Source organism: Centrocercus urophasianus, unplaced genomic scaffold (genome assembly GCF_019232065.1).
Source record: "Centrocercus urophasianus isolate 14NV4802_14NV808 unplaced genomic scaffold, USGS_Curo_1.0 seq_36, whole genome shotgun sequence".
Classification (NCBI taxonomy): Eukaryota; Metazoa; Chordata; class Aves; order Galliformes; family Phasianidae; genus Centrocercus; species Centrocercus urophasianus.
Window position 1 is genome coordinate 3277937 of NW_024884933.1, and position 22998 is coordinate 3300934.

Sequence of the window (22998 nt, forward strand, 5' to 3'; positions counted from 1 at the left end):
TTAATTTTTGTTAAGGCAAAAAAAAAAAAAAACCCACAATATTTTTGCAGTTCTTTAAATACAAGGACACTTACCCTCGCCAGTTCCAGGTAATGCTGCAAGGACTGGCTAACAACTCGAGTGTTTTCAAGAGTGATGGCAGGTCCTGAGAAGTACTTCTCAACAACTTTGTTCTGAAAGTGGAACGAATATTGCTGAACATATCAAGCACTAAGAACAAACCATTCTGTCAGCATCCTTCTAGGACACTTACGTCATCTTCAGCAAAGACAGAGAGACTGAAGAAGGCTCCAAGATAGGAAAGTCTCTGTAGCTCTCTTCCTGCACCTGTGCTTAAAGATTTAGGCAGCCACAAGGGCAAAGAGACAACCTAGAAAATATGAGAAACAGCAAACTGATCATAAAGCTGCCAAGTCAGCCATACTCCTTTACCTGCACTGTCACCTCACAGCGTTTTACCACACACCCTCAATTCTTCAACATTCAGTCATGCTGTGATCTAAATGGAAACATCTCCTTGGTATTTCAGAAATCTAAGTCACCTTCATAACAGCCCTTCTACATTCTCAGGGAGAAAGGACTCCCATTACGAGACTACTTTAAGCTACCACTGAGCATTAGCCATCACAGCAGCTCTTCTTTAGAATTATAAATTATCAACATGGAACACATTAATCAACAGAGTAAGTCTTACTTAGAAAAATCAGTTTAGATCCACTTACCAAACTGCACATGGGGTGTGTTTTTCCAAACTTGATTTCACAAAGTTCACATAATGCCTATAAGAAAATTGCAAAAAAAGATTACTTGTGTATAATTTGCAGACAGTTTATTTAAGAATAATAAGCTGAACATAATAAACAGCTGGAAAAAAAAATAGTAAAAAAAATAAAATAAATCAAACCTTTTTTCCCTTAACCAGTGGAAAAAATTCCATCAAATGGTGAAGAGGTCCAAAAAATACTAGAGCACACCCTGCTCCCCTACTTAGTTTTTACATCTGTTTCCATCTGTCTCAAAAAAGCTAATGTCTCACACCATAATAAGTAATTGCACTTGTTTCAAAATTAGCTGTGCAAATTATTTGCTTGATCAGAACATAACAATGTCTTTGCTGGACTCCTGAACTGCCACATAAAAGTCAGTAACAATAATAAATAGAGCAATTGTACTATACATACAGCAAGGCCTTTGTCTTTTGAGTCAGAGTGGAAAAATGTCAGATGAACACAGTAGCCAGAAACAAAGAATCCTATCCCAGATCTCTAACTCACTTTACACTGCAGCACAGAAAAAAGAAAGTAGTTATAACAGACAATTTTGAAAACACAAGAATACTGTAGGCTTTCACATATCCCACTTCTCCAGTTACATGTTCTCATACTTCAATTACACCACAGCTGGTCACTACTATTCCAACCTTTTGGTGAACACCGTGCAACTAAGGATTATCAAAATTGAATTTTTTTTTCAAGTAGTTCCTCCTCCTCCTGACGAATTTGCAACAGTTTGCAATTTAAGTGACTGAGCAGCAAATACCAGAACAACAGGAAAATCGAACAAGAGAAGATGGCTGCTTTGCAGAAGTGCTCCAGTCACTTTGCTTGATTTCCAGCACACATCCCAGGCAAGTTTATTTCCCCAGGTACAAATGAAACCCGGGATATGAAGAACAGCCTTTTTTTGGCATGATTCACTGAAGATCTTAAGATCTGAAGGTGGTAGCTGACAACGCTCAGTTTAGTCAAGCATTTAGCTTGCTCTTCTGTGGTCAAGCATGGTGTTCAAAAGATTTGTTTTGTCAATAAAAGCAGCAGGAGGGAAAAATCTAGGAACTAAAATATGCACTTAAAAGAAACAACAACAAAACTTTTCAGCCAGGGAATATTACAGTATTTTCCTACAGCACACAGCCATCAATCCATATAATGTTGATTCTAATGCAATAGATTTTAACTTGCCATAAGAGCAACAAATATTGGTATGGATATTATTCCTTCTTTCCCAGACTTACATTTGCAGAAGTTTAGCATCCACTGTGTTTAACTGGCACGCATGATGAAATCCCTACATTCGATTTGTTTTATGCAAAGCAACTCAGATAAATATTTTAATAGTCCTTTACACAAAGTCTGCTGTGCCTTAAATGTAGGTGTTACAGGCATTACACTCACATAACTTCCAGCATGAAGTTTGAAATTAACCAAACACAGTCCAAAAATGGCAAAGTACATTAGCTTGCATAGAATTTGCCTATTACCAGTGATCATGAAGCAAATCTTCTAGAAAAGAACAGCCCTTACCATAAGGGGGTACTTAAAATTGTCACTATCAAGGGAGCACTCTTTGGAAGCTATAGCCAGGCCTTGCAGGATTGGGATAAAGATCTGTAAAAACAAACAAATAAATAAAATAATTACAAAATAATTCTAATGACCAAGCAACTGCATGAAATGCACGCTCACTTTTCAGATACTGCAAGCACACAATGGAAAAAACAAAGACCTTCTCTCTGAATTTCTATTAGTTAGGTCAATGTCAAGTGACATTTCAATGCCTGAATGCATAAGGGTATCAATGCTAAAAATACCCACCTTTCAGCCAACTGTTTTGCTTAAAGCTCTGAAATAAGATCCCTGAATTGCATGTTAATTATGCACATGAACACGCAGAAGCACCATCAAGGTCTCCAAAGGGTTGGCAGCCCTCAGGACAATTACCAGTTTGCCTGTATGCTTGAGGAAATCACACTGCTCAGATTTTCAATCTGCCATGTACCAAGTTGGTTTTGTGCTGGGAAATTTTAATTGTGGCAAAAGTAAAGATACCAAGCAGGAGTAATGGAATGTTAAAAGAGGAAATGTGACAGGAGCTACTAACCAAAGTAATGATACCCAGCCCTAAGCCCCAGCCACACCACTCTGACAACTGCTCCCCCACAAAAAGGTAGTAACAGTGTTTTAGATAATAACTTTTTTTCAAATTATGAGAAATCAAATGCTATTCTAAAAGTCTAAAAGTATATAAATATCTTTATAGCTGAGTTGCCCAATACTACTATGAAAGATTGTTACAACCTTTGTGACCTCCTGCCTTAATGTTATACGGACCAGAAGCATGCTAATTTTGTGTCTTAACTATTAAATGTATAAGTTACAAATTTGCATCATCTCAGAGTACTACCCTGACACACAGGATAAGCTTCTGCTTTTCAGTCACATCCTCTGGAAAAGGCCAATAATTTATAAAATGTTCTAAGTAGCCTATATGCAAAATATTTGAGATATTAAAATAATAATTATAATAATAATTACTGAAGTGTGGTGGCTTGCATATTTTTAATATTTTTGTATTAAAACAAACAGATAAAAACTCAAGATTAACCCTGTAATATAGATCAGCATTGCATGCAGACATGCTCTGAGTCAGCACACTTCAACATCTACGTAAGCGTGTGCTGCTTATTAACAAATACATTTTTAATAACTGGAATCACAGAAAGTCAATCTTTTCACAACATTATAAATGAGTTTAAAAAAAAAAAAAACTATACTTGTTTAACAGTTTGTTAGGCCTTGAAATAACAGATCTAGAACTGTGAGATGCAGAATAAACCATTGAAAATGCACCCCCTGGATATGGCAAGTAGTTAAGATCCTACAATTCCACTTCTTTTTTTTCTTAATTAATGTCTTACCTGTTTGAACACCTCTTCATCTTGGTAAGTTGTTCTCACCAGTTCTTGGATGAAGCCAAATGGGAGATTCCTACACAGCATATATGGTACCAGCAAAGACTGCTGCTGCAGTGACCTTTATTTGTGCAAAAGAAATCCAAAGCTATTGATTATATGCAGGAAAAACATCCAAGTCAGCACATTTGAAGATGTGCCAGAAAGCAGATCGTCAGTATTGTGGACACCTGCTCCTTTCAGAAGTAACCAGCCTTGCCTTCTGTAGTTACTTGTGCAGAGATTATTCTGAAGCAGATGCTGCTGCCAACATCACACTTTCATTTAATGAGGCTGGAAGAAAATAATGGCTTCAGTGTAGTAATTGGTTCTCCCTTTACTCCTCTCTCATGAAAGGACCCTTTGTTATGCTCAACTAGTGAAAGAACAACATTTTTTGTTGTTGGACTAGCATTAAGAACCTAAAGTTAGTGTTTTCTGAATTACTGCAGTCATTGCTTTTAACTGCTCCCTAAGTTTCTGAAGAAGTATCTTCTTTTCATTATTATATACATAAAACTACTCCACTACCAACATTGGTTCATGTAAAGACAGAACTAGTCTCAAACACAAAGGATAACTGGTGCAGCTTTCGAGATAGTAGAAGCATCTGAAAGCAAACCCAGAGTAACTTAAATTTCTCTCCATGAAGGTATTAGAGGGAATAACACTATCCAGTGGTAAAGCAATAAATGATTCCTCAGGCACATACATGCATCCTGCTCCAAAAACTGATCTTCAGTTTCCTTACCTAATCTTCAGAAGAAAAAGATAAATCTCAAAAGAGAACAACCTAAGTTTCCTGTTCAACATCAGCTGTATTTACCTTGGTTGCGTTAAGGATCCCTGGAGCACCAAAGCAGCATGCGAAATGCACTGCGATCGTATGTTGCTCAGTAACTGACTCACTGTTGGCTGGCTACACATCTGACAAAATTAAAGTCATTTTAACACAAAATTCAGAGACAGAACAGGAAATATGATCAATTTCTCCATTTGTGCAGTATGGATATAAAATGCAAGGATTAGCAGGATTACAGCTAAAAATCTTTCAGACCATACATAAAGAGCTGTATGTTCCTTTTTCCTTACAAGCAAAAGCTTACAGCAAAATACAGAACCCTCTCACAGGAGTATGCTTTACATGGAATAAATGCCAATAAAATGCAGCAGAAGGCTGCCCCCCAAAGAGGAAAAGTAACTTCTAGCTCTGCCTGTTTTAGGTATGTAAAACACATAGAAAGCTCAAAAATGATGTTCTTAAATGTACCTTTGGTGCTTTTCTCTCCTCTATTCCAACCCGGTCAAAACACTCGATGAGGTAGTTCAGCATCTCTGTCTCCTTACAGTTTTCAATGGTGAAGTGGTCACTGCAGGAATCGCAAACACTTGAGCTGCCAGAGCCTCCCACACTTTAAAACACAGACACAAAAAAAAGAAAGAGAGCGTTAGGTCCAGCTCTTTAGTGTTGCACAACCAAGTAACTCACGAGCTCCTGACCACCTGTCAGTTCTCTGAGGACTCCATTCCAACAGGCACACAGCCTTCTCAACAATTAAGACCATTTCTGTGAGCTCTCCCTCTCGGGTTGTCCAACTCAAAACAAAGTCAGCTGCACTGTAACACGACCAAAGAATCAATTACTCTGTTAAATGAACAAGGTATCAGAGTGGCAATAAGGCACAAAAACTTAATGGGAATCAATCTTTTTATCACACAGCAGCACTGGAAGTGAACAGCCTTTATATCACACTTGATGTCAACAGTGCTATAACCCCTGGAACATCACAACACTTCCATGCAGTGATGCAATCTCTGCTCAGCTCCTGTGGTCTCTATCTACAACATTCAAGAAGTTACGAACCTCCACCAACTCTCAAACTTGCCAAAAGAATGTAAAAGCCTCCAACCACAAAGATGAGACCTTGGCTTACACATGAGAGCTACAGATAATCATGTTATGTATTCCAAGGGAGGAGAATCAAAAACAGGAGGCTACGTATCCAAGCAACTGTCTCATTTATCATTTCCACATCTGAGATTGTTTAATTTCAACTCAGTTCATTTTGGTTCCCTTATAGTAAGATATGCCATGTTGGTAAGCAACGCAGCTACAGGGGAAAAGATTAAAACAGCAGTATTGTAAACATGAAACTAAACCCACAAAGAAAAAAGCATGTGGATGGTCTGCTACTGTTCTTCACTGAAGAAAGTTGGTACAAACTCAAGGTGGATTTAAATGAAGACCCCTTTACAAGTCCAAGACCTTGAACTGAAAAAATAACAGTATTTCTTCCTATATGCAGCTTTCAAAAAACACATTTAGACTACAAAATGTAACTTCCTATACGCTGTAAAATAATTTATGCTGTAATAATCAAGCTGTACAAAGCTACTGCGCAAGCTTTACAGTCCAATCAATAAATCACACAAAGGTTACCACTTGATAAGCATTTGGCAGCTGAGCTAACAAAAATTCTGGTAACAAGTTTCTTTTGCAGAGAGAATTGTTTTCAGTTCTGCAATTAACAGTAACCCTTGTAAAATGTATCTCTAATGAGGTAGTATTGGGTTACCATGAAACTGTACCTCCATTTTTTATTGCTTCTTCTAGATCTGACTTCTCACATCCAGCTTTTAAGATTCTCTTTTAAGAACAGCAATTTATATTAGAACTACTATTTCTATAATTAGTCATTCTGTTAATGATTTCACTGCAGCAGTAATTGAAGTTATTCCAATGCAGACCTCATACATCCTCCACACACACACTGAATGCCTTGCTATTTTCAGTCTGCAAGTTGTTGCATAATTGTACAGTCACTGTGTTCATAACTTAACATCTTATTGCTGTCTGTAGAATGCCAGGACATAATAAAGAAACCAAGATTCCAGAAGCACAGCAGCCGCAGAAATCCCTACCAAAGGCCGTGCAACTCAATGTAATATTAAGATAAAACTGCTAACATTGAAGAGATTAAAAAAAAAACAGTGGCTAAAAACAAACCCAAATTCCAAGTATGCACACAAACAAAGCATAAACCTTTGTTACCAAGTTCTCTCATCTGAAATCAGATGGAAAGGAAAAAAAGGAGATGCCAGCAGAAGGTATTCTAGTTAACCAATTCTAGCTGTAGCATCCCAACATGCCACAGGAATAACCACAGACAAACACTGGAGGGGGAAGATTATCTCATACCAAGTCTTTTAGGGCATTCCCCGACATCCCAAATAAAGTCTAGACCTGGTCTAATATTAAAAGGTTCAAGCAATTAGCTTTTCCTTCAGTTCTGCTTTAACTAAAATACTTCACAAAGGATTGAAAGCCTGCAAGCAGTCCTTCCCTCCCAGTTGTTACCATGCACGTAGAGCTTATAACTCAGACTGTGCTGCCCTTAGACATTAGGAAACTGCCACTGGCTCTGCCTATTAGAACAAGACAACGTGCCAGAGGGCATCTCCAAATCACTACCCGTCATAATCAGGAACCGGAATGTTCAGAGGAAACGTTCTGGCTACTAGCAAGACTACAGAAGTATCATTTTTCAGAAAGTTTTCCTGAAATACATGGTTTTGCACAAAATAGATCCCCTTTCTCCAATTTGAGTTGATCCAAAAGAATCCGGCATTTCCTCAGAAGTTGCTGTGCATGCAATGAAGATGAAGCATCAGATTTTAAAGGGCAAAGAAAAGAAACGTTTTCATCAACAAAGAACACAAACCACTTGGATATGACAAACTGTCCTGAAGGAGGGCTGCCCTTTTTTCACACCAAAACCTCATATTTAATGGGAAAACATTCAGCATCAGACAAGACATTGCAGGCACACTCAGCAGTGGGAGGTAAAACTAAAGATCCTACCCTGTTCACATCTCCAAAAGCTTTGCTCTCCTTGGCATGGTTGGTGTCCTGCAGGCTGTGTTAGTTTTTTTTTGCAGCCTCCAAACAGAACGAGGAATAACCCTCAGTTTGTTTCCACCTATCTCAGAGTCACACAAGTGGAAGGTTTTTGCTCTATGACTCCCAAGCCTCTGTTTTATAGCAGAACACCCTGCAACCCACCACAAACAGCCACAGGCCCCAGGAGCTCCAACTTTCAGGTGTTTTCTTTATCAGATAGAGGAGAGATCTCAGCTGCCAAGCAATCGACAGCAGAACAACTCCCTTAGCATCAGCTGGCTCTCTGCTATTACATTTTAACCAATATCCTCATGTTCCAGTTTTTTATAGGAGAATATGCAACATGATGTACCACTGGTTTTAAAATTACAACCATGGGTAAATAGCACCCCTCCTACTCACACACAGTCAATGAGGAGTTCAGCTCAAACAACATTTCAGAAACCGTGCTCATTAAACTTAAAAGGCAGCATGATTAACATTTCCTTAATCCCAGTCATCTCTTCAAAGGGAAAAAAAAAAGGCAAGCTGACTAACTAGCATTCATTACATGTGTTTATATACCTTCGTACAAACAACCCTGGTCACCTGCTTGGCTCTACTCAATTCCCAAGTTACTTTGAAAAACACTTGGCACTACTCATACTGTTAGTTCCTACACAACCAGACATGCAAGTTACATTCTCTTGCTCCAATACCTGGACCCAAACTGGACACAAGAAAAATCATCATCTTCATTTTCTTCGTCACTACTGTCCTCAGACACATCAGAAACGCCAAGGAAGAGGAGGGAGAAAGGGTTGTCGTATATACTACCACAACAGAAATGAAAAAGGCCATCAGATTGTTTTTCTTTACACCAAAAGGAAAGAACAAACAGCTTTTCTTTTAAGTCTACCAAAACTGTCTTCTCTAAGCATGCAGCCAGGCAGCTCACATTAGTAAAAACTAAGACAATACTACCATGCTCCATGACACTATGAGTTATTCACATATTCACACCATACATTCACAACCAAAAAATGTAAAAATAATTTTGAAGATCTTATAGAAGCAAAATTTGTTCTAAGCTACAACTGTTCAGCAGTGGCTCCAAAACCCTGCCTGTTCAGTTATCCCTCCTGCAGCGAACAGAGACTCTAGGAGCAACCAGAGACAGAATGCAGTAGTACTTGGCCTACCCTACAGAAACAGACTAATCTGTAATTTAAATATATGCACTAGGGAATCAAACCTAACACAGTCCAGCATTTAACAGCTTTCAGCAAATCAGCTACAGTCCTACTGAGAAAACTGATTTCAGAGCAGGATGTCTGCTTGGTTTACTGTCCAGCAGAAGCAGATGAACAGAAAGCTAATAGCTTATCATAGAATCATAATAGTTTAAATGGGGTGGATGTAAAATGAGCAGGAAATAGACACAATATTGTTATCTATAAAGTAACTGCATTACTCCTCAAATGCTCACAGAGACAGCTTACGGATTTTTGGCAACGAGTGCATGTTAGCAAGTCAAAGTATTAGCACAAAATGAAACAGAGAATCAACTCCAGGTGAGTAGGGTAAGCTCAGCACAAACATGAGCTGTTCCAAACTGCACGATCATGCCACACCCTGCACAGCACACATTAAAACTCTTTTGTTCTTGTGAAATACCTAGAAGGAATCCTGTTCAGTAAAGACGAACGCCTGCGCAAGGTACTGGGTGAAGCAGTAAACAAAGGCCGACCCATGGTGGTGGGTCTCTGTCTGGGTGCAGTGAGCAGCACGGCTGGAGGGCTAGCAGCCATGACTGGAGGACTTGAACTAGCTGGGATGGAAATATTCAAGGAACGCGGGGTAGAAGAAGCTGAAAAGCCTCCAGAATGGGCAACAGTATATGGCCGGTACCTCGCAGAGGAAGGCTGGGTCCAAGAAGGGCTGGTTGTTGTGAGGTGAGAGCTGACAGTAATGGAAGGCACAGATGTGGTGGCAACTGAACTGGCTGGTGGGGTAAGAGATGAACCAGTCATTGGTACATAGCTTGTGAAATTGGTAGTAGGAGCTGGACTAGTCCCATAGAGACTAAACCAGTTACAGGGGAAAAAGAAAAAAAAAAAAAAAAAAAAAGCAATCATTTAGGATATGAAGAAAAAGGGTGAAAAAGATAAAATGAGCAGCAGATGCCCTTCCCCTTCAAATGACTCTTCAGTTCTGGTTCTGCAGCTCACACACATTAATCCATTTTATTAATACTAAATAAAACTATGTTGCAATTCACACATTAAGAGCCTCAGCCTCCGCTGATGTAAATTAGGGATACTTCTCAGAAGGAACAGCTACACGGCTTTATCCTGTCAAATATGCTTCTAGACATGGCAATATAACCAAAAAGGGTGAGACTGCACGGACATTCACAAGGAAAACAGTGAAAAACTTCTAAAATCTATTCTACTTATTGCTCTTGGGATATTTTTATGCCTCTCTAAGTCTACGAATCAATATTCAAGTGAGATCAATATTCAGTTAGAAGTCACCTGGATAATGAACTGGAACCAAAGGAGCCCACATTACAGAACATAGGGCTGGTTCCTGGGTTGGAGCCCGTGTTTAAAATCAGGCTTCTGTCAGGAGACCGGGCAGTTGCAGCAATTGGCTGTGATGTAGCTGTCAGACTGGCAAACGGGTTTTCATCCCTTGACTGGGTAGACATCATCAGCACTTCCATCAGGATCTGTCCGATCAAGTCCTTAAAATCCGAAAACACTGTTAGGAATAAAAGAAGTGATTTATTACTCCTGTTTACTGCCTTCAACTACACATTAGTCAGAGATGTAAACATCAGAGATTTCAACTAAGAAGGACAGTAATTTGCACGCGTGAACCAAGTGCTTCTCTTAACAAAAGCAACTGAAGCTTACAACTACTGTTGTCTGTATTAACTAGGTTGTGAAGATACAACTACACATAATTATAACTCTTGTGGAAAGTACCAAAGATCAAAGGTGACCTGATGTTGCTCCTATTCACTGTCTTGTCAATCTCTCATATTTTCCCACTCTACTTCTGCTTTGGGCAAGACATGCTGTGAAAGAGGAATGCACACAAAACCACCTGTGCCCAGATAAGAAAAAAAATTTGAATCTATAGCTGGTAAAATGTAACATTATATAATATAGCCTGAAATTCTTAGCTTATCACATGGACCATTAAATGTTGATTATGATAACCCAGTAAGTGAGTAAAAGCTTTCTGAAAAGCTCCAGCAACACTGCAGTGTCATCGTGTTGGTGTGACAACAGAAGAAATAACCAGCGAGATTGCAATGATTGCTTAGACCAAAAAATATGACCAATCTTTGCCATGATCCTTTCTGGGTATCCCATTTCCTGCTTACAACTGTTGGCATCAGATGAACTTTTTTTCTTAACACTGAAATCAAGCAAAGAAACGAAAAGCTAAAGAACGTGCCACCCAAGTGAAACCACCTCACACAGTGCTAACAGCTCCGATTCCTACCTTCTTTTGGGTTCTGCTTAAACTGAGCAGAGAGAGAATTCAGGAAGATAACATCTCTGTCTCGGTCCTTCCAAGAGACTCTGAAGATTTTACAGACCAGCTGTAAAGCTTGCTCCTCGGATACCTCAGACCCAGACAGAGGTTCCTCCGTTAGGGGGAAAAAATAAAATAAAATCAACTTATTTGCATTAGTTATAACTACACTGGTCAAGTCACAAATGTATCACACACAGGTCTTCTTTAAACAGCTTGTTAGAAGTGGGGAAGAATAAAATGTAGGTTGACAAAAACGGGCAACACAGAGAAGTTTTTTCCCTTAATTGGACATCACATCATCGCAATGGTAAACCTGGACTGCACAGAGATTTCCAGCAACTATCAGCACCTTTTCAGATGCTTTTATTCAAACCATTTCACAAACCATAGATGCTGAGTCATCAACACATTTTTATTTGACTTCATTACTCTACTGCTACTGTACAGACTTTCATGTAATTCTACCTCTCAAACTTACTTCTGCAGAGAAGACTTTATTACTGATACCATTTCCAATGCAGATAACCAGGCAACAGAAAAATTTTTGCTCGTAGGTAAGGTCTACACTGTCTCCTATTCACTTATGTATTTGGAGACATCAAAAAGCTACAAGGAAATGAGCCAAGTTGGCAGAGCTTTACTTTACTTTCCACTGAGTCCCCCCCACTGAAGACTGTCCTCGATTCCAAGCTGTTTATTTCACAGCAGCACAATGCAAGCTGTCCAGCTGCCCGCTTTACAGCTAAGAGTTGACTGGAGAGGATTCTGCAGCAGGGTTATTGCTGGATGGCGTGAAGCCAGGCTTCTCCCAGCACAGCCTTCTACTGACAGATTGGGAATAAACAAAAGGCATCTAATGAGCACTGCAAGAACTGTAGAAACTTCCCTACCCCAACGTCCCATTCTTTGGGGCTTTATTTCACATGGACCTTAAAATCAAATGACAAAGAGGACAATCTTACAAATGAATTAAAGCCTTTATCTGCTTTCTTCCTCTTTCTACTTAAAATAGTTCTACTTCCTGCCTAAACTTCAATAGCTAAACATTCTTATTTTCATGTAACATTAAGAAGAAAATCCTATTACACAGCATTACTTCAGCACACATAGTATACGAAGCAGTACCCAGTATGCTTCTAAAAGCTATATAAGTAATAAGCAAAATTCTTCAAAAGTATCTTAAGAAGCATTTATTCAGGCTTACTGTATATTAAAAAAAGTAGACATGAACACGAATAGATGACTTTTGTAGGGTATCAAATAAAGCATTTTCTTCAGTTTCCAAAAATCATTAATAAACCTATTTCTGAGAAATTCCAAATAGAGCTCTGATATTAGAGGTCCTGATTTTTTTTTCCTACCCATAAATTTTTATGAGGAAATTCAGTGCAGAAGTTTTTCCATAGATGACATCTGAAAGCCTCTAAAAGAGCACATTCAAAACAGAGGTTGCTGAACTCACTGCAAGCTAATATTCTACATCAGCCCTCAATTCTAAACCCTTGTTCCTGTTCCAGTTTCACTTTTTGGGATACTTAGCCATAAACTGCTCTAGTAAAGAAGCTTTTCCAAAAACCAATGTTGTCCTTTTTAAGAAAGAAGAGAACACATGACAAAACCAAGGAACATCACAGACTGCAAAGCTGCACTCGGGTAACAGCATGTCAATATGGAAAAATGCAGTAAGGTAAAAAAAAAAGGCAGAATTCACATAGTCAGAGCTGAAATCCTCATAAATCAAACACAAAATGTTTAATAATAATGATAATAATAAACACATAATAGAAGCCTATGCTACGATAATGTATGAAAAAAACAAGTGGCACAGTTAGAGCCAAATTGCCTAATTTGAGGAGGTTTGCCATGAAATTCTGACAATCGACATTACTATAAACCACATCTGTAATCTGGAAGAGAAAGGCCAACATAAACAAGCTAACCTTATCAGTCAGACTTCTTTTCTCCCTGCGATCATTCTCATCCACTTCCATGTTCTCAATTCCTGAATCCACATCTACCTGGGACATACTGCAAGTGGAAAGAAGAGGAAATGTCCATCAGCTTGCAGAATGCTGTAAGATGTCCTTTGTAGGATGCTGACAGAAGGAATGTCATCTTACGCAGCAAAGAAAAAGCCAGTGCAATAGGAACAGCCATACACACAAACAGCAATTAAAAGTCACAGGTTGATAAATACTTCTCAAATTACATTTTTTCTGAATTCAGAAAACACGGTACTAGATTTCTTCAGCAGGCAATACAAGCCACACAGCCATCACATTCCATAACGTACGCTCTTTTAAATAGAGCAGTTTGATCGTTCCCAGCAGATAGGCTCACCATTTAACATCTAAGATGACGCTTTGTCTTTCATCATTTTAGGTCATGAGTTACCATGAAAGACAGACTAGAGACAGAATTACAATGGTCTAAACAGCATGTCATTTTTAAGCATTTAAAACTATTGCATTAACTTGGTTGGAGGTGAGAAAGAGCAGACTATTTTCTTGTCTAATGCTTTTGATGATTAGCAAGGTGCAGTATTTGCAAGCTTACACATCCTATTTTTTCATCATCATCATTTCTTTTAATTTTTACCTTTTTTCACAGGAGACACTATCAATATCCATGCTCTGAGACCGAGAGAGAGACTGAGATTGTGTTTCAAGGCTGTTTGATGGAGAACTGCTGAGTGAACTCACTCCTTCGCTGCTCTGGCTTCGGTGGGCTACTCCTAAAAAAAGGCACCACCAAGGTTATTACCACAGAGATGAGAATGCACGACAGTTACATGGATGGAAAAGGTGAGGAAATACTGGTTTTCAATCCTTCTGTTAAGCATTCTTAGTAACAGGAAATAAATGCTAATAAAAATCACATTTGACTACAGAGAATTGTATTTTCAACCACTCTTTACAGTAGCAGTATAGAAATGCTTACCTGCATCATAACACAGAGAACAAAACAAATTTTGCATTAAGTGCTCAGAGACTCATTTCATAATAAATAGCTCTAGAAACCACTTGGTTTTAAAGCCTGCATACAGCATAGCTAAGTGAATGATGTCAGATTTGAGTAATACTTAAATTTGACTCCACCAAGTTAATCAATTAGCATGGATTTATAACAGTGCTCAGAAAGAAGCTAGAGAGAAGATAAAGAGACACTAGGCCCTTTCACTCAGCATGCTTTCTCCCTTCTCCAGTCTCATCAATTGAGAAGAGTGCTTCAAATCCATACTCTAAAATGCAACACACACAGAACATCCAAAGCAGACCACTGGAAGATCCAGTCAGCTTGCAGTAGGATTCTGAAGCATTTTGAACAAATGCATCAGTAACATAAAAAAAAAATAAAAATAGTTTTAATTTTTTTTTTTTTTTAAACAGCAAAAATGACTGCCACGTTCCCAATTCCAGAAAGTCTGCAGGAAGGTTACAAACACGTAGCAACAACTGCCTCTGTACAGACACTACTCCTTCATTTTCATCTTTATTGCTAGAACCAAGTAATATTCTCGTCCCATCTCTGATCTGAGAAAGGCTGCTTACAGCTTTCTCCAAGCTCTTGTCTTGCAGAAGCCTTGTCTTCCTACGTGCAAGACAAAGGGCTGAACTTGGTTGCCAACTGAGCTCTCCTACGACTGCTTTGGGTGCAACCCTAAGACATTGCCATGGTTTTCCTGCAAGTCAATCCTACCCAAACAGCACCATCACAATGGGGTCAGCTTGAGTGAGGATATAATACAAATAATAATATTTGTAATACAAAATATAATAATAATAATACAAATACTGTCAGTTGTCCCATTAGACAAATTCTCCCACAGTTTACTAAGAAATTATCACTATTTTTCCTTCTCCACAAGAACAAGATAAGCATCCAACAAGTCCCAGCAGCACGCACCATTAAGTGTAACACCAACAAATGCACAGCAATACAAAACAGGGCTTTGGAGAACAGCTGAGGAGCTTTAAGATACAAAGTAATGGATTCACTTGGCAATGAAGATTCTTTGGAGAAGCATTACAGACCAGAAAGGCATGAGGAAAGACATGTTTAATTACAAGCAATGCAGAAAAAGTGCTGTGTTAACACTGGAAGCTGAATGAGTCCTCCAACCATCTAAATGGAGAGGGCTCTTAAGTGTAGTCTATTCCTAAAATTTCTATCCAGTGACACTGGTTCAAGTTGTGTTTACTAATAAAATAGCTTTAATTGAAAGATGCGACCGTAGTCTCATCAATGTCAAGTACTTGCACATCTGCAGCCAAACTCCTTGAAGGAAAACCTCCACAGAAAGGCAGTATTAGTCTGTCTGCTTAAAAAGAACAGAGCAGTGAATTTACTTCCCTCGGTTCCTCGCTTGCTGTTTACAAGACATTCCCTAAAGAGTATTAGGTTTCAGGTGGGAAGTGTAAGACCAGATTCACAACCTATTTTTAAATTCCAGCACCAACTCCGTTTGTGTCACTACTGAGAAGTGCCAACTTGTCCCTCGCTCCCAGCAGTAACACATTCTGAATGCTTCCCAAATCATTTCCAAAAAAAAAAAAAATGCTGAAGGAAAATATCATTTAGAAGACAACTGGTGGAATTCAGCATGGGATGTAGGAAAAGTAGCTTCTCTGCACCATTCCAACTCATGTTCTACGTTTCTGTGCATAGAAACAATTTATATTTAATTTCCCCTTGTACTAGATTGGGAATTAGTATATCAAAACCCCTCAGGTCTTCAGATAAAAAAATGGAAAAAAATAACTTGCACTGGCATTCAGAAAAGAATTTAACAAGCAGAAAAAGAATTTAACAAGCAGAATATTTAAACAGCCACATTCTGTAACTGGAGCCACATAAAAGTACACTGCCATATGGTAAGACAACACAAAATGGACACCTAACTGGTGTCCACCACAAAATACTTGCTGCATTTACATTTTAGTTGTTCTCTACGAAGAGGAAGAGATAGGAGACAAGATCCTCCAAGAAAAGTGAATTATCACTTAATACTTATAAGCCAGTATTAAACACCTGCAAAAGACTTCACCCAGGAAACGGGAAAATGTCAAGTCTATTTCTAAATGGACAACTATTTCATCCAGTCCTGAAATTTTAGGCATGGATATTGCAGTTCTGACACTGGAAGTCTTTGCAGGAGGGGAAAATCCTCACGGCCCAACACAAACTCTGCACAGAACCTAAGGATGTAGAAATACCAAGCACAGCCTCTGGACTGGGTTCAATCGGGTTGCAAACTAAATAAAAGCAACTTTCGAAAGCAGAACTTCAGTGATGTAATTTCCCCACAGATAACACGGAGCAGAAATACACTGCCCATGGCAGGGAAAGGCTGCCTTCAGGTACTCCAGCACACCCCTGATTCAAGATATCCCAATTACAGCTTGGTTTTCTCTCATTACCTCACATAGAAAGAGACAGTCTTCCATGAGTCTTGCCAAGGCACAAACATCCCACCTCTTCCCAAACAGGTGGATAAAGGAACTAGAGCAAACAAGGTTTTATCACGGTGAAGAGTGTTGTTTTGCATTCCCTTGGGGTCACACTCCCACTGCCAGGAAAATCAACTTGACCTGGAGCACTCATTAACAGGCCTCTTTAAGCCAACTGTCTACCTACCATCTTTTCACAATAAATCTTCCAGAATTTAATTGTATCTAATGGATGAGGCATACAATAAAACAACTGACACCTGAAGTTCCAGTTTTCCTTAAAAAAAGAAAAAAAAACAACCATAAATGCAAGCACAATAGCATGCAGAAGTTATGAAGATCACTGGCCCACTATGTAGGGCTGTCACTGAAACACTATTTCTAGGATCTCCAAAGTACTTTTAAAATGTCACATGGAATAAGTGAGCACACATTCCATGAAATTGATGTATGAGTCTGATCCCAAACAACTTCACATAAAAATTGATGCTTGCAAGGACATTGTTCTGCTGGGGCTGCTTTCTGTATGTCCAAATAAATTAAAATCCTCTGCAGTCATTTTAGTCTACTACTGCAAAGGAACTCCTGCAAGGCACACAGCGTTAGCCAAGTCCTCATTTACGCTAAATAAATTCAGCAGATAATCAGTTGTGAACACTTTCTTCCTGATTTATTCCCCCAATTTAACTATATCCCTTTTGATTGTGATGTGCAAATACACATTACTGAATTGCTACAATGACTGGCACTACAGGAAAAAGCAATCCACTGCCTAGATACCTTCTGCTTCTTGTGATCAAAGTTTTATCTGTGTAATTAGCAACTGTCCAATGCAGACAGATGAATCCGTACAACAGGAGTCTCCAAGGTCTTGATTGTACAACCATTTCAAACCACAATAAACCAGTCTGCCAGGATATGAACATTTCTGCTTCAGGTAGGTTCTTCCACACCTCCAGTTCTGTTGGCATTATCGTTTACACAATTGTGCATCTGCTTGAAAACCAACCATTAATTTTTTGTGGGTTAGTTTCCACCTGGAGTAAGTCCTCACCACACATTTGCTACTGTCAACGGGGGGAGAGGCAGAGAGAAAGGCACCTTTCAGCAAGAGCCAGACCTAAGAGGGATTAAAATAGTCCTGTAACCACAGGCTGAGTGAACGTGGTAAGCGAACTCTGTACAAAATAAATAAAGACATCTTTGCTTCTGGGTTGCTGTCTATCATCACAACGACAATATGCAGCGTTAAATTCCAACCGTACGTGATTTGCTCAGGAAATGCTTTTGGTAGCTTTTCTCTGGCCTGCTCTGGATACAAGAGCAAAATATGCAAAAGGCAGCCCCTTCCAGACACCTCGGATCCTCCCAACTTTGCATACTTTCTGCATTTGTCTGATTTTAATAGATAAGGAACTTCATATGGTCTGAAGTAACTGCTATTTGTAAATATCCTACTTGTCCTCACTGCAGCAAATACTGGAATTGGGAAAACCTTCATCTTGTCAAAAATACTGCAACACAAACAAGAAAGCAAATACTTCATTCTCGTGTTGAGCACAGTCATAGCCCACCACTTTTAATTGTGCCAAACACCAGTAATTAAAGATCAGAAATGAACTTGGCACCGATTGCTAAGAAGTACACAGGAATCCATCAATAAAAATTGTGTTGCAAGACTGAAATTACTTTTTATCAAGGAGAAAGGGGAGACTGGCTTTCTTACTGTACTACTTGTCAATAGAGAAACGCATTACACTCAATCAGCTCTGGTGAAGACTTCAAATATTATCCTTAGTTTTACTGACGCCTGGAGAAGAATTTTAACAATCCACTTACATTCAGTAAAATGAAGACTTGAGCACCTTCAGTGACCAATTCAGAGTGTTTCTTTCAGGAAGTTATTTTTACGATAGCAGAAATAGCGGTAACAGCATTCAAGCTCTGAACGTGAGGGGTCGCACAATAATATCCAACATGCAGGCAATAATCGTTGCTGCCCCAAAGGCCGGCCTACCTGATGCACCTATGGGCGAGGTAGCTGGGGTCATGCTGTGGACGCTGAGGCCGAGGCTGTGGGACGGCCCCGGGGTCGGAGCTGCTGCAGGTGGCCCAGGTGGGGTCTCTCTCTGCGGCGATGTGAGCGGTGTGCTGGGCTGGGACGATGGTCCCCCTGCCAGCCGGGCAAGGCGCCTTCGACGGATCTGCACAAAGGATATCAAACAAACAGAAAAATTCATTTGCACGTACATACACACACACTCCACAGTTTTCCACCGCTGGGTCTCCTAAATGGCACGGTATCCCCTCCTGCAACACTGCAAATACAGAAGGTTGCTTGAAAACCTACCATCTGCAGCTCTCTTATAGCCATTTCTCTGTTTTGCACAACAATACTTGATGCTTATTTATTAAGTATGTATTTGCTGCCTTGGAAAACCCATTTGCACTGGAGAATTCTGTGTCCATCCCTCTAACAGTTGTGTAAGACAAGTCTAACATTTACCGTTCAGCAGTTTCAAAACCTCTAACACACCTCCTGATTTATTGGGGCATTTGATGAAACAAACCATGTTAATCTAATAAAAGAGCTAAAAGGAACATGACCTTTACCTTCATTTCTCACCACATAACACTAATAACAAAATTCTGCTTAAGAAGATCCAACTGAACTTTATTAAGAGAGGACTGTATGCAATACTACCTGAAACAGCTGTGCAACACTGGAAATGTACCTGTCACCTGCTGGGCAGGAGTGTCTCAAGAGGCAAATGAAGACAGTCAGTAGCAACCTGCCATTACCTAGCAATCTGACCAAATGGAGTTTTGGAAAATCAGCTTTCATGCTACCAGTGGGGCAGTGCAGTATTTGCCTTCGGGAAACTATTTATTAAACCTCATTTCTGATCGCATAAAGCTAATATAAGATAAAGCTCACAAAACTCGTATTTGAGAACTATGAAACTTGAAGCAAAAAATGAAAAATATAGAAGAAATTATCCATAATTATGGGCTGCCTCAGAGAATCTGATACAAAAGCTTCTGGTACAAAGAAAACAAGCATGGAGTAAAAGCAGATATTCAATCCCCACACAAGCTCATGTTATTCCCTGTTGGTATTGAGATCCCCAAGCACTGGTGTAATTCCTCAGTTTGCATTTCTGCTCACAAGCCTGTAGAACTGCTGGGGAAGATAAAGAGTGAAGTAAAGAGTGAAGAACAATCTGTGTCAAGTCCATGTCTATGCGACATTGCTGCAGTCACATAATGGTCTGTGAAAACTACTCCAAGGGGAGGAAGAACAGATCAAATTAAATCAGACATCAGATTTGGAACTATATGTGCAGAGAGAGGCACAGAAAAATACACTCAAACGTTAATGTTAATCAAGAAATGTATACATTTATTCCCAAACACGGTCAAACCTAGATGACTCAATTGATGCCACATCCCTCACAGGGTACGATTTGCACAGATGCTCTCTGCATCAAGCAGGTAAGCGAGCTCTTTTGTGCCACCCCACACCTCTTCACCTACAGCAAAGGCAACACCAACACCAGAGCTATGTCACAACCAGCTGTGGTCGATATTATTCAAACAGGAGGTCACTTGCTTCACCCCTAGTCCATTAAGCACTGACCTTTCATACAGACCAATGCTCCGAACTGTAACCTGCCCTGAAGAAATTTCTGAAGAAGGGAACATATTGAAGAAACCTGCCTGGATACTGGGATGCTTTTAGATAAAATTCTGCAATTCAAAGCAACTCAAGAATTTTCCTACCCACTTAAGAATGACAAATCATCAATCGACTCCAAGTGTACTGAAAGAGACAGGTTTCTCAAAGGTGAGTGATAAAGAACTGGGTTTGGCTGCTCTGATGCCCCGAGTCATCATATTCCTCCAGGTTGACATAAAATTTTCAAGGAAACTTGAAATTTGATCTGAAAGTTTGATAATTACGGGGAAAATAGGACAAAGAAACAACAGTGCTGTGCCAGAAAGGCAAAGCCATCAGGCTGAAGCGGGAGGATGCAAATACAGCATGGAACTGATGTATGCCTTCTGTCCGGTTCATTTGCTTGTGCCTGGACACAGCATGGGCCGGGATGTGGGCAGTGCAATGGGCACAGCACAGTGCCACAGGCCTCGTGTTGGGCCTGCAGGACGCAGTGTTTGCACAGCGCTGGGCTGCAGCCCGCTGCCTCCACGTAGCACAAAGAGTGTGACAGAGCTGCGGGAGTTCAAAGTCAAAACAACCTGGCTTCACTTTGGATTGCATGACTAAACACACCGCCACGGAGTAACACGTGGGGCTTTTTTATATTTATTATTTTATTAGGAGCATTTAGGATACCCTCAACAATGCCTAACCCTTGATTTCAGCAGCACTGCTTGCAACAGCAACCTATGACAAGTGCTGTGTCACTACATTGCCCAACAGCAACAAGTTATTTGGTACCAATTACTACATCAGCACTGTTTGTTCCATAACCTACCTTCCCTCCACCATAATACACAGTTTAAAAGCTTAATGAAAAAAAATAAATAAATAAAATCTAATTGGCTGAATGGAAAAGGCATCGTGTTATTAATTAGTACAGTTCTTGCCGGATACATTTGGTCTTGGGACAGTAACTTTCAGAAATATATTTTTGATCTTAATGGGCTTCCAAAAAGCTGTTAGCTGGACATGTTGTGACAACCAATGTAAAAATAGCAGCCTGTTAAAGCAGCTGATAACTGAAGCACACAGCAGAGCTGTAAGCATACAGGCAGAACTGCTCCCTTGGGCTCAAGCACCTCAGCTCAGATTTGTACATAATTTCACACACAACATCTGTTTTAGTAGAAACTGCTTCATGAGCTTCTAAAGAAAATGTTTCTACTTCTGCAGCCAGAGAAGAAATCCCACCTTTGCACAATAAGGTGTAATTGGAATTCTTTGCAGCTTGTAATTTGTATTCTTACAGCATGTTAACCAAGCTTAAGGCATGCTTCATTTCCTGGGGATGTTGCTCATGGTCCGTAGGCTCACAGCACAACTCCAAGCTACTCAACAGCTGTACACAAAAGACACCAGGTTCACCTCATCCTGTCCCACTTCATGCCGTACTCAGTTTGACTTTGCTTTTTCCTACACAGTTCCCAATTCTTACAATATTATCAAGCACTCACACTAAAATTCACACCAAAAAGAGGATTTTTGCTTCTCCCAGATCCATGCTGGTTTTGGCACGGGCTGTAACAAAAGACAACTTCCACAGAATCACAGAAACACCAAGGTTGGAAAAGACCTACAGGATCATCCAGTCCAACCACCCACCTATCACCAATAGTTCTCATTAAACCACGTCCCTCAACACAAAATCCAAACGTTCCTTAAACACCTTCAGGGTCGGTGACTCCACCACCTCCCTTTGGTGCTTCAACAAAGTAAACACAGAGAAAACTTCAGTGAGAGACAGCAGCGGTAAACATCTGAAGTTAACATGCATTCTACATCACAACGCCAGTCATCGACTGCATTCATCTCTCCTCTCTGAGAGTTAAGATCTGTTACCTGCACACTTAATACAGTCAAATATAAGGAGATAACCTCACCTACAGCAGCCTTGCAGCTAATTTCAAGTTCGGCTACTGCCAGATAAGGGGTTTTCAGACAGAACTCACACACAATGTAAGACAGAAACACCTCAGTGAGAATGCTGCTTTCTGTACAGCCTAACTACGATCCGGGCTGCGCCGCATTGAGAACAGCAAAGCGGAGGTGCAAAGGAGTCCTCAGACAGACAGACAGACAGACAGACTGACAGACTCCAGCTCTTCCATAGCAATCAGAAGCGACCGCGCGACTGCCAAGCAGGCCCGGTCAGAGCAGCGATCGGCCATGAAGCGCCTTAGGACCGCAACCAAGCGACGGTGAGGAAACAAATCGGCACCAGGCGCGCGGTCCGCACCCCGCTCCTCTGACAAAGCGGTATTTTAAGCGTCTCGCTACAAGTAAAAGAAAGATTTGATCATCGTTTTGGAAATCACACCCGGGAGGCGCACGAAGCGCCGGCACTCAGCACAAAGCTGCGCTCCAAACGAAGCGCCGAGGCGAGCAGCCGGGACAGCAGCACCGCCGGGCCCCGCGCCCCGGCACTCCGCCTCACCTCATCCGCGCTCAGCTCCTCCATCGCCTTCCTCTTAATGGTGAACGCGGAGGGAGGGCGGGCGCTTTCCTCCGCCCCGCCGACGGGCAGCTCAGCGGAGCGCTCTCCGGCCGCCTCCGCACTTCACAAGGGCATCGCCGGGGCGGCCTCGCCTCGCCCGCCGGCAGCCGACCGCTCTGCCGCCGCCCCCGGCCCGGCGCCCTCCCGCGCCTGGGCTCCCGCCGC

The 22998-nt window shown here is 40.5% G+C and overlaps 1 protein-coding gene across 3 annotated transcripts in view; it reads right to left on the minus strand.

Moving 5' to 3' along the window:
- Positions 1 to 22890, minus strand: part of UBE4B (ubiquitination factor E4B) — a 35754-nt gene extending 12864 nt beyond the window's left edge. The window contains exons 1-15 of one of the 3 annotated variants that reach the window (XM_042831502.1): positions 22774 to 22890; positions 18633 to 18819; positions 13764 to 13899; positions 13106 to 13193; positions 11130 to 11274; positions 10148 to 10376; positions 9288 to 9695; positions 8330 to 8443; positions 5001 to 5142; positions 4557 to 4657; positions 3698 to 3812; positions 2304 to 2387; positions 723 to 779; positions 254 to 370; positions 75 to 173 (exon numbers count right to left, since the gene is read on the minus strand). In XM_042831502.1, the coding sequence (XP_042687436.1) occupies positions 75 to 173; positions 254 to 370; positions 723 to 779; positions 2304 to 2387; positions 3698 to 3812; positions 4557 to 4657; positions 5001 to 5142; positions 8330 to 8443; positions 9288 to 9695; positions 10148 to 10376; positions 11130 to 11274; positions 13106 to 13193; positions 13764 to 13899; positions 18633 to 18819; positions 22774 to 22797 (2046 nt within the window). In that variant the 5' untranslated portion in view covers positions 22798 to 22890. Of the gene's footprint in view, positions 1 to 74; positions 174 to 253; positions 371 to 722; positions 780 to 2303; positions 2388 to 3697; positions 3813 to 4556; positions 4658 to 5000; positions 5143 to 8329; positions 8444 to 9287; positions 9696 to 10147; positions 10377 to 11129; positions 11279 to 13105; positions 13194 to 13763; positions 13900 to 18632; positions 18820 to 22773 lie in introns of all 3 variants that reach the window. The other 2 variants (XM_042831500.1, XM_042831501.1) reach the window with 2 other exon arrangements.
- Between the last annotated feature and the right edge of the window lie 108 nt (positions 22891 to 22998).